General features: G+C 40.6%; 1 protein-coding gene across 1 annotated transcript; it reads right to left on the reverse strand.

Annotated features, from left to right (window-relative positions):
• Positions 1 to 4,627: 4,627 nt before the first annotated feature.
• LOC137159632 (photoreceptor outer segment membrane glycoprotein 2) lies at positions 4,628 to 10,611 on the reverse strand. The gene is made up of 3 exons (XM_067558114.1): positions 10,031 to 10,611; positions 7,291 to 7,537; positions 4,628 to 4,900 (listed from the first exon to the last, which is right to left on the reverse strand). Exons 1-3 carry the CDS (start codon positions 10,609 to 10,611, stop codon positions 4,628 to 4,630), a joined length of 1,101 nt encoding a protein of 366 aa, XP_067414215.1.
• Between the last annotated feature and the right edge of the window lie 1,576 nt (positions 10,612 to 12,187).

Here is a 12,187-nt window from a genome sequence, read left to right on the forward strand (position 1 = left end):
GGTGTCGTGCATAGGGATCACTCCATGAGCACAGTCACTCATCAGAAGTCTTCAGGCCTTCATACTAAAACTATGGGGCCACTCTTTGGAAGACATGAAAGCTCAAATACAGGTTTTGATACAGGTGTTCAACTCTGTACAGTGGTGATCAGCCCACAACGGTGTCCACAAAGGCATGTCCCCTTGTCTTCCAGACCTCTTAGTCCTCACCACCAATGCCAACCTGGAGGGTTGGGGAGCTCACTTGGAGATGCGAACACCCCAGAGCCTCTAGAGCCAGAAGGAAAAAGCTCCAGTCATAAACCGCCGAGAGCTCAGAGCAGTCAAACTAGGTCTGTGAAGGTTCCAGCCCATCCTGTGGGGGAATCATGCCCTGTTTCAGTCAGACACTATGACTGTGGTCACCTATCTAAACAATCAAGGGGAACAAGGAGTCCAACACTACTCACAGAAACAGTGCAAAACACTGAGATGGGCAGAACAGTTCCTTCTTTCCCTTGGAGCGATCTATGTCAAAGGGGATTTGAACCAAAAGGCAGACTCGCTCAGCAGATGCAGGGTCAACAACTCCGAGTGATACCTAGAAAATATTAGTTTTTAAATTCTCCCTAGTGTTCTGTCTAGCTCTTGTCTTAAAAAGTCAACTGCACAACACTATGTATAAACCAGATTATTTTTGTCCATAGAAGGACTCATTATTTTTGCTGGTGGAGTCAGGAATTAAACAGTCAGAAAGGATCTGTCAAAAAATTTTTTTTAATGAGATTTGTTAATATTAGTACTCATGAAGGTGAAGGATTAATAATAGTGGTTAGAGGTTCTAATAATGCACCTCAATCCTGATATGCATAATTTCCAGTAGTCTAGTCCTGTACAGGTGGTATAGTAATGTGCTACAATTGTAGAAAAGATAGATGTACAGTAGAGATTTAGATTAAAAGCAAAATTATTAGTTTCAACTAAGATAAATACGAACCCAACCTCCAGAACTGAAACTAGTTTAGTCACTTACTCTAAGAAGAACAGGACTGGCAGGGCAAACCATGTTGACTGCAGCAAAAAGTGGATTTTGTTTTGTTTTGGTTTTTTTTAAAGGGGAGAGAGCCATTTGGGTTAAGAAGATTTAAAATGGACTTTACAGTTTAATATTCACATTGTTAAAATACTTCCCTGGCCCAGTTTTGTTTGGGAATGGGCCGTGTGCTTGGAAATTTGAACTCAGGCTATCAAGAGGGATCAGCCAGTTCTGTGTTTCAGCAAGAGTCTGCCAATTTTCTGTTGCCGTGAGGGAGGTATTGATACAAACTGTGCCTAATGACTTAGGCTACATCTACACCTGGAACTATGGGTGTGATTAAAAATAGTAGAGTAGTCGCGGTAGCATGGGTCGTGGCTAGCAGCAGCATTCACTAGCTGCCCCAAGTACATACCCACAGGGTCTGGGGTGGGAGAGGTGTACTCAGGATGGCTAGCCTATGTTGCCACTTCCCACTGCCTGTGCTACTGCAGCTACACTTCTATTTGTAGCACGCTAGCTTGAGAGCTAGCCCAAGTATGTCTACTTGAGCTGGGAATCACACCCCCAGCTCCAAGTACAGAGACATAGCCTTAGTGTGTAGCCAGTGTTATGCCTCTTTAAATCGAATTTTTAAAAGCATTAAAAATAAACAAGCCCTTCCCCAGAACCCTCAACTAACATCCTCTTTCTGTTCTTGGGATTAATATTTAAAAGGAAGAAGTATCTGCATTTTGATTATGCTGAGGTTCTTGCTGTCCCCTTTACCCCTCTCTTCCCTCCCCATAAAATTTACTTTATACATCTAAAATACAAATTTATATTTAATTACATATGAGAAAAAAGGGGTTGAGTGTGGTGTTTATTTTTTACTAAATAGTTCGTGACTTACACATTTTATGGAATTGTCTTGCATCTTTAAGGATTTAATATATAGAAATGAATCATTACATAATATAAAATTTATTTCAAAGCAGCAAAATGCCATAAGTTCTTTCTCCCTTTCTCTGCATGTCTCTGTGCTTTAAGTAGGGCCCTGATTTTTCTACAGTCTGTGGCAGCACAAAAGATTCGCCTTCAGGGTTCACACAAGAATGGAATTACATATCCAGTCTGCAGCAGGAGGAATGGCATAGTTGGGTAAGGTCAAGGACATGGATTTTATACAGCTTTTAAATAACATATAAGTAATCTCCTCCCTCCAATTTATTAATAAAAATGTATTCTAAAGTAATGGCACAACTAAAACACTCTAATACCTCTATTGTAATCTGTAGTCAGGTTAAGACTGTTAATACAGAATGCTATATTCCTTAAAGGGTCACAAATAATTTTGCTTTGGTTGCACTGAAAATAATTTTATATCAGTCTGTGTGAAGAAGAATTTACCAGCTCTGGTAGTGTGGGACTAGCTGTATCACTTTTAAACTATTGGACAATTATCCTTACTATAGTGGAGATGCAGCAAAGAGCAGCTGGAGTTGGATTGTTTCCCCCCATATCTGGATGTGTTTTGACATGCCAGGCAGCACACATTTCTTTCTCATACATATGCATAAAATATGCATGTGAACACAGATACCCAATTTAAATTAAAGAGTAAGATACTACTGAAGTCCCAGGAATTCTGCAGCCAAGCATGCATTCAAAGATGGATGGCAAGATTTTGTAGCTCTGGCAGAATTTATTAAACTCTTAGAAGAATTGTCTGATTGGGGGGTGGGCGGGGAGAATTGCACTTGAAATGCTGCAGACAACCAACTGCAGAGGTTGCCAGTTCTGCAAAACATCATGTGGTAGTTTACCAAAGCTGAATTATATTTTCACTGCAACTGAGCTGATTTCTTGAATTTCTCAAATGCAGATGAAGGAAGATAGCCTTTTAAGGTGCCACAGGACTCTCGCTGTTTTGCTAAAAACAGTCTAACACAGCTACCCCTCTGGAACTGTAGATAAAATGTATCTTATGGTAATTTAGGCTCTGAATCAGCAAGATACTTCAAGTCAGAGTACTCAAATGCTTAAAAAGTTAGGTTTTATGTACTTTGCTGAATTAGGGCCTTATTAGAACTAACACGTTTATTCGGGCATAAGCTTTCGTGGGCAGAAACCTACTTCGTCGGATTCCTAAATAAATGTGTTCGTCTTTAAGGTGCACAGGACTCTCGCTGTTTTATCTACAGTACATCCTTGACTATTCTAATGTCAATAGAGACGTTGAATCGGTTTGGACAATCAAGGGAATAGTTTCCCTGTAACTGTTTGCACAATATACGGTGGGATGCATGGCTCTGTTTTGGCAGCAGGGGAGATACAGAAAATTGTTTCTTTATTGTATTTGATTATTTAAATTAAATATATATGAGGTAACCAAAGACACATTCCAAAAATAAGTTTAAAACAAAAAGTAAACACGTTTTGTTTGGCCTGTTCTGTATCTTTAGCTTATATTAATCATCTTAGTATGTAATGTGTACAATATATTGTCATGCTATTGATGATGAATGACAATCCTGGGGCATCTTGTAATAACTGCATTAAGTGAAGAAACACAGCTTCCACCTCTCACCAACATTCAAAGGACCAGGCTGGTCTTCTAGGAAAGTGACAGAATGGGAAAGAGTGCCATTCTGTTTTCTCTGGGCCCAAATAATCTCCAGTATTTCACCTCCAGAATCTGTAGCAGTTATTTGGACAGAGTAGAAGATTTGGGGGGGTGGGGGAGAGGGATTATATCTTATTCTGCAATACACCTGTTTATAAGAAGTGCTATTTGCTTTCTGTTAGTGTGTTTTATTGTTGATACACCTCTACTTCCAAGATTTAATATCCAAGTATTAATTCTCCAATTTATTTTCTTTATTAAATATAATTGAATGGGATTTCTTTTAGCATCTTCCGTTGACTTTGAAAGACTAAGGACAGTTGAAATCCTCTAAAGTCTAGGAAAGTACAGTCATAACTGAAGACAAATTTCAGGTATTTTTTAAAAAGTTTTATACATTATACAAAATTAACTTGCATTTTCTTCATTCTACCATTTCAACTTGATTGCAGTTAGCTAATAAATACTGTTTGAAGCACTGCAATACACTTAGAATTTGTCCATGGTGCTAAAATTTAGTTGGTTCACTTGAATTTTGTTGTAGCAGCACTTTCACTTGACAATAGTTTGTCATTTCTTTAAGAACCTTACAGTTCAAATGTAGAAAGACTGAAATAATATCTCCTTTGTAGGTGTCCGTTCTGACTTCCCTCTCCTATATAGTCTTCACTCTGATCTTCATGTTTTTCAAACCATGCAAGGAATATGTGGGGTTAGGAGATGGAGACCGGGTGGGGAAAACTCCATTAATTCCATATCATTTTATGCAGTATTGAAAAGCAAGGCTTTCACAAGAGTGAGTAAAGAAGCCAGGGGGACAAGAACTCTGGCCTATAGAAGTTATATCCAGCCCAAGGAGTCTTAGCTTTTGGCCTTGCCACCATGTTGTGATTTGTCCAATTACTCAGTAAGTGTTCCCATTTTGTCCCCACCAGTGAAAAATCTGGTAACTTCAGGATTGCAGTTAAGGTACCAAACCATATTTCGGTCTTTTAATAAAGCAAATGTCATGTCTGGCTAGCTGTGGGGATGGATTTTGATGGAACATTGTCTGGACCATAGTTTGCAGTTTGAACATCCATATTGGGGTCATTCATCTCTGAGATAGTGGAGATCTGATTGGCTTTGCCAAGGTTCTTAATGATATTAAAGTTGTATTTGGCGGTTTCTACAAAGCTGTTCTCCAGTAACCAGCCATCTGACTCACACTCTGGATCACCCAATAGGAGAACAGTCTTCATTGCTGTTTGCAGGTAGCGGACCCCAATAAGTACACAGAGCTGTAAGAAAAAGGTAATAGTTAACTGAAGTGCAAATTACAGCCTGAACTCCAATGTTGACGACTGGCTGTGTCCTTTAGAAATGAATGTGATTATTAATATTGGGTAGAACTGTAGAGTTCTTCACCCCAGCGATAGATCTAACACATCTCCTGAAAGTTTTAGAGCGAATGATAGCATATACAGTTTTATTAGACTTCTATACTTCAGTTAGAATTCCCACTACAGCACAGGATAGGGTAGAATTACTGCTGAATAATTCACACAGAAGAGCTACCATTATTTAGTGGTACCATTAGGCATGAGGGGTGAAATCTTGGCCCAAATGAAATAAATGCAATGACTGGGGCCTGGGCAGTCATGCCTAATGGGTGGAGCTGGGTCAGGCCTAGTGGTCCGAGCCAAGGGTCAAAACAGGACAGCAGCAGATACCGGGCCGAAGGTCAGAGTCCGAGACTGTCAGGTGGTGAACCAGTGGTCAGTACCAGGTACAGTGTTAGATACCAAGCTGAGTGTCTGAGCCGGTGACAAAGTCAGGTGCTATGCCAGGGATCAGAGCTGGAGACGGCATCGGAGGTAAGGCAGAGGAGTGGAGACCTGGAGTAGAGCAGGACAACGGGAACTGGGAGTAGACAGGAACTAGGAACAGGTGGGGAAGCAGAGCTCAGGAGCTGTAAGCAGGAGGGGACCGTAGTAGCAGCCAGCCAGGGATTCCGCTAGTTGCTCGGACAACTTCCTGTGTTTACTTCCTGGTTTATATAGAGTCTCTCAGCCAAATGGGGGGCTGGATGTTCCCCCAATCAGGAGCTTTGGGGGCAGGGCCCTTTGTAAACTAACCCTTCACTGGATCTTTGCCTAGTTACTCAGATAAGCCCCTGGGTGCCAGTCCTACCTGGACCCTACCAGGATACCCGTGCATCTGAGTTCAAGGCCTGTGATTCCTCACAGTAAATGGGAATTTTGCCATTCACTAGAGCCCCAGTTTTACCCAATGAGCTTTCATCATTCAGGATTCAGTCCCTACATCCACCCTACGTCTCAGTGCAGGAATTGAAAGAGAATGGCCTACAATACAGGCTAAAGTCTAATCTTAATGGGAAAAATTTCCCACTCCCATAGATCAATGACTACCTGAAGGGTAGTTTTCCTAGTGCATTCCTGAGATTGAATTTTTCCAAAGTGATTCAGAGATGTATTGGAACTGATATGGTAGCTGTTTAAAAAGAAAATGAGCACTGGTTTGGCAGGAAGAGCAATAGTGATAACTTAAAATGCATAGTGAATTTTAGGCAGAGAGGCAGATCCTTCTCCAGAACATAAATGCACATTGCATGAATGCATTTCAGTGAAGATGCAAGGAACTATCTTATCTGAAAATGATTACCGAGTAATATTTAAAACAAATGTTTACTGTTTGTACAATAAAGTAACAATCAGAAAAATCAAACCAGTATTAAAGAGTTAAAGTATTAAAAAACTGCTTTTTAGTCTCTGCTGCTGGGACTCCTTCATATGTGGGTCAAAGCCTCCAGCCAGACTTCTCTGCAGCCTCCAATAGCATGAATGCATCTTTGCAGGTGCAAACACTTTGTCTATGTGGTTATTTTGGTTGCAGAGTTGGGGCTGCAGTTAAACATGTTCCATAATAGCATTTCCCAGTTGTATGGTAACCCACAGCAGGGCACTCTGAGATACCAATATTAATCCAAATCTTTATTCATAAATAAAATTAACAACTTAGTCTGCCTAGGGCCCCCTCTCTTTCCTCTGATTTCTTCTTAAAATTCACTTCTTCTTTCCCATCTATAATCCTTACACCTACCCAGTGCTGGTGCTAGCTCATTGGGGGCCCTAAAAAGGAATATTTTTGCTTCCTCTCCCCTCCCCCCCCACAACACATACCTAATAGTTAATAGGTGGCCCCTTTGAGCCACTTGCGGCTCTAAGCAATTGTTTCATCATCTTATGCCTAGTGCTGGCTTTGCACCCATCTCAGCTCATCTGTTATCCAGTGTCTTGTCCTGTTTGTCTCATCTTATTTAGATTGTAAACTCTTCAGGGCATGGAATGTGTCTTAATCTGTTTATACATTTACAGTATTATATACATGATTTCTTGCAGTTTATAATATTTGGTGAGATTTGCTTCTCCCCTTATGGAGTTGGAGAAAGGTGTGTCTACTTAAGAAAGATGTGCAGGTACCTTTGAAGTGTTTCTGGAGTTGTATTGGAGACATTAGCTAATCAAGTCAATGAGTGATTGCAGAGGTGACTCTCCTGCATTACACCCTAGTCATGCCCATTCTTATTTCCAGATGTCAGACAGCTTGGAAGTGTTCACCTCCCACTTCTACTGTAGGAATCTCTCTCAAACACTTCCTCAAGCCTTACCTCAAACAACCAGATGATGAGCACAGTGAGACCAATGGACCTCATGATATCAGTGTAGTAATCCAGCAGGGCCTGCCTGCACCCCTTCATCCAGATATTGAGCTCCTCCATCATAAAATCATAGTTATAGTGAGCGGAGTTATTTGTAAGATGGTATTGGATACAAGGCCGTGGTGAATTTGGATTGCAGCAGCTGAAGGGCACTCCATCCACCAAAAACTTCCCATCAACATTACTCTTCAGACGACTGCAACAAGATGGAGAATATAGGCATTATAGAGCTGGTAGCAGCAGCAACAGATACAGTGGCAATTTCTACCACTATTGTTTAGAAGATATATCCTAACTCTGGAGAGCTGCAGACCTTTCAAGGGTGGAGTAGGGAGAATGAGAATACATTCACCAGTATGCGATGCTGTTCACTGTGGAACGGAGAAATTTCCCTTCTGTTAAAGTGTTTCCTCATATGTAGTATCAGCTCTGTGTTGAATATGACTGCTGATGAGGGGCTATGCCCTGCATTTGCAGGGAGTAGATTCAATGATTATATGGAGAACAGAATAAGGTGTCTTTTTAGACACCTTCACTGATAATATTAAAAAAGCAAAATCTATCATTTGGTTTTCTTGGTGCAATTCTAGTACAGGCCAGAGCCCTATAATGCTGTTTTGCTAGCATCTCCGCTTCTCTGCTAATTTTTGTAACACGAGACTGTCTAGAAAACAACAGCCAATACAGGAACAAACACAATAACCTTGAGAAAATGCCTATTGGCTGTTGAACACTGCGTCCATCTGACGTGGGTGGTATGACATGTATTCCATGACCATTTACTTCACATGAGAGTCCCCTCTCTTTATTTTTAGTGCTCCTATTGGAAATACTGACATTTAACATCCTGTCAAAATGTTATCCCTCGGTGAGCTACCACCAAATCTTAGGGAGATCACCTCCTATATCAACTACAGGACTGAAGTAGGCATGAGCTCCTCCACCTTGTGTAGTCTCTACCTTAATTTTGCTGCTCTGATTCTCTGAGCCATTCTACTCCTGCTAAGTGGCAGCAAAATGAAACTGAGGTAAAAGAACCTGATCAGTCAAGTGCTGACTAGTGTAAGTGGCATAGAGCAACGAATTGGCAGAAGAACAGGAAGGGGAACCAAAGAGACACAGAACTGAGGCCAGGAGAGAAACCATAGTGGGGGTGGGGAAAGGAGAGGGAGGACAGATTAAATGGTGAAGGAGAAGATTCCTACATGGGCCTATAGTTCCCATTTACTCATGATCCTGACTCCTAATGTCCTCTCTCTCTCTAAAATGATAGACTAATGGCCCCTATATCTCAGTGACATGACTCCATTAGGCACATAGTGATGGTTAAAACTCACTCATTTTCTGAGGGCCTAAGCATTCTTTTATTTCCAGCCATCGTTTTTTCATTTCCTTGTTGCTCACTCCAAGTAGCTGTGGTGGGAAGGGAACTCTATTTCTGATGTTCCAAAATCTGATAGGTCTCTCTCCATTGCCACAGTATTTCCTTCAGTGTTGACAAATTCTGACAGATAATGTTTGAATTTGCTACTGCTGTACGAGTGGAGGACATGTTATGGGTAAGAAAACTGGGGAATGGGGGGAGACTCTTAATATAATTTACTATCCTAAATCAGTGTAATCAGATTACATGGGTTATTTGTGGCAGGCATTTTTATGATGAACAAAAACAGATAGGTAAACCCATTCACTTTTACACTGTAAGGATGTGCTTGTAACTAACCAAAGCAATCACATGATCTTGTTAGAGCATTTGTCATCGTCCTACAACTTCCAGCATTTGTTATCATTTCTTGTCCTAGTATGGTTTTATTTAGATTGGAAGCCCTTCAGGGCAAGGACATTGTTTTATTTGTCTACACAGTGCACCATGTGTGTTTATGGTGTCATATAAGCAAATATTTTCTTGAGATGTGAGACAGAACAGTGTGGTTTCTGCAGGACTGAAAGGAGTGGAAAAAGCAGTACATTATACTTTTCTCTCTAAAGGTTAGCTGATACTGTTTTGAGTTCCCATGGAGAGCAGATCTACTGAGTACAAAAGTTATATTAACAGTTATATCACTTTTCAGAATAAAACCATGCTTTAAAATACCTTTTCAATCAATCTGCCCTCTTTTGTCAACACTTCCCACAGTCTCCTCCTAAGCAGTTGTCCTAAACCCTATTTTATTTACATTCTAAACTGCTCTGGGCAGAAAAGGTGTCTTATCTATGCTCTCTACCAGACTACCTCTAGGTTCATCCTCGGTCTTAGGGTGACCGTGTGGCCTAAACAAAGTGCTATTACTGTCATTATCTACCTGGCTAATAACATCAGATGTACTACTCAGATCTGCAAATGTTGTGTGACATCTCTATGGTGATCTGATCACAGAAGTACTCCCTTTCCTTTAGCTGGACACACCACCAGAATTGAACAATGTGATCTTTGGAAGAAATCCTCCCTCCCTCACCCCAAAAATGTCATTTTCAGAAGAGAATCCAAACACAACTGGAATTTTATGTTCAATTGCAGGAGCAACAAGCAACTTGGCCCTGCTTTCCCCACCCCTCAGTGCTTATCCTCATATATTGACCCTCTAAGATAACACTACCTTTTGTTCAATACAAACGTTGCTTGAGGGAAGGGGGGGGGGGGAAGAGTTATTCCCTCCTGAATTTCCCATCATCCCCAATGAATACTTACTCCAGAACCTCTGTAGACACCATATTCAGATAACGAACAGATATCCACTGAATTTCAAACCAGTCTCTGAAACCGTTGTTTCCACAGCACTGGAATCCAATTTGTAATAGGTCTATGGTTTTCTTTAAGAAGCACCGTCCAGGGATGTCTGTGTCCTTGTAGAACTTTATAGCATCTCTCAATCCCAGATAAAGAGACTCCTCCAGCTCATTCCTCATGGTGTAGCACATGACAGCTCCCACCAGGATGCAGAAGGTAAAGCAGAAGGTGCACACAATGTAAGGGAGCAGGACTAGTCTCCATCGGGAGAACTTGTTGGTGTCCGAACAGTCATAGCAGATTTTGCCACCAAGGAAGTTGATGATGCATGCTATGACCCCTACTGAGATGAGCATGTTGGGGACAGAGTTAATCTCCCCTTTTGCCATCATCTCACTGCGCTTCTTGATCTCTATTTTCAGAAAGAGGCCCAGACTGAAGAGAATGACACCAGTAATTACAGAAACCCAATTGAGAATCCACAGGATCTGAGCCAATTTGTCTCTCTTTGTTCTTGTGAATTTTACTTTTAGGACAGCCATGGTCAGATCAGCATTGGAAAAAGAAGTGTAGGTCAAGGAAAGCTCATAAGCAGATTAATAGCATGTGTCTAGAGTGACAAAGGCATGCTGTAGAAGCCTGGGAAGGAAAGGAAGAAAGATTATTGTCTATCCTTTATTGTGTATTTATATAACATATGCAGGGAACTTCCTGTATGCTCTCAGGCTCTTTTGGAGATCTGCCAGGAACATCCTAGCTCCTGCTTGAATGTCCTCCAGGAAAGAGGAATTAAAAAAGATATACTTCTAGGGAGAGATTGGAACTGCTTAAAAAACAAACACACACATAACCAAAAACACAGTATCGCAACAAGAGTAGTTGTAGGATTTTCACTGTTGAGGGAGTGCTCACTTAATGTAGTGAAAATATTATTTTGTATGTCCAGACGTGGAATACTGTGTTTAGTTCTGGTCACCCTATCTAAAGGAGGATGTAACGGAAACAGAAGGGGTTGAGAGACTGGCAACAAAAATTATTTCAGTGCAATTACACAAGGAATGAATTTGCTCCATTTTGTTAAAATACCACTTACATTGCTGTTTTTCTAAGGAATATAGACCCAACTTCTCTAACTTTTTGGAATAATGAAAAATACATTTTATTTTTATAGTGCTAAAAGATGAATGAATTCCTCATGAAAGATGATAAACTCCTTTCCCCCACCATTTTTTTAGTAACTTGTTCTGACATAAGAACTCTTCTTCCACCGTTTGAAAAAAACTGCCATCCCCGAAAGAATTAACAAATTCTCAGAAACTAAAAATGAAACCAAATTATCTAAGGTGCTCTAGTCTTTTATCTGTCTGATTGTCTTTTCTCCACATTTAAAGGTATTTATTAAAACTGAATGTTTGGAATATATTAGTTGTCTTCCATGTCTTCCCACAATTATTCTTTACCTAGTTGGTTTTTTAAATGAGTCCCCCACCTTCCTATCAAAGCCCTAAGAATCCCCCCCAATTTTACTTTACACCCTGGTCACCTTCTCAGTCCATCAGAGGGGCTTCCATCTTTCTGGCAGAAGAAGATTGGAAAAGTCTGTCTTCAGAGGCCACCCATATCTCTAAGTCACAGGGGTTGCTATTTTGATCAATGTAAGGAATTCTCTCACCTGCTGCTTAGTACCTTATATCTTGCTTCTACTGCTTCCTTATTATTTTGATATATTATTTTCCCTCTCCTTATTAACCTTCATTGTCCTCTTTAAATTGGACATACGTTGAATTATCTTTTGGATGAAACCTAACACGAAGTTCCTGATCACTTGTCATCAAAGATTCCATTACACTTTCTCCAAGAGCAGGGTTTTTATAACACCAGTGTCATGGCCAGATTTAAACAAAGGTTAATTAAATTCCCCCTACTTACCCTCCTGCTGTAGATTCATTTAGATGAAGAATTTTTAATTTCCCTTCTCAAGTTCTTGTGTAATGGTGGTGTTAAACAGTTGCAATGTTCCAGGAGGCAGGTTGACTGAAATGGAGCAAGGATCTTCCACGCATTCAGCACCTCGATTCAAATTCTAGGCCCTTCACTTACTTCCCCCATCTCTTTCTC

This window comes from Emydura macquarii, unplaced genomic scaffold (assembly GCF_026122565.2).
Source record: "Emydura macquarii macquarii isolate MOO-44397 ecotype Brisbane River unplaced genomic scaffold, CSIRO-AGI_Emac_v2 contig_1876, whole genome shotgun sequence".
Lineage (NCBI taxonomy): Eukaryota > Metazoa > Chordata > Testudines > Chelidae > Emydura > Emydura macquarii.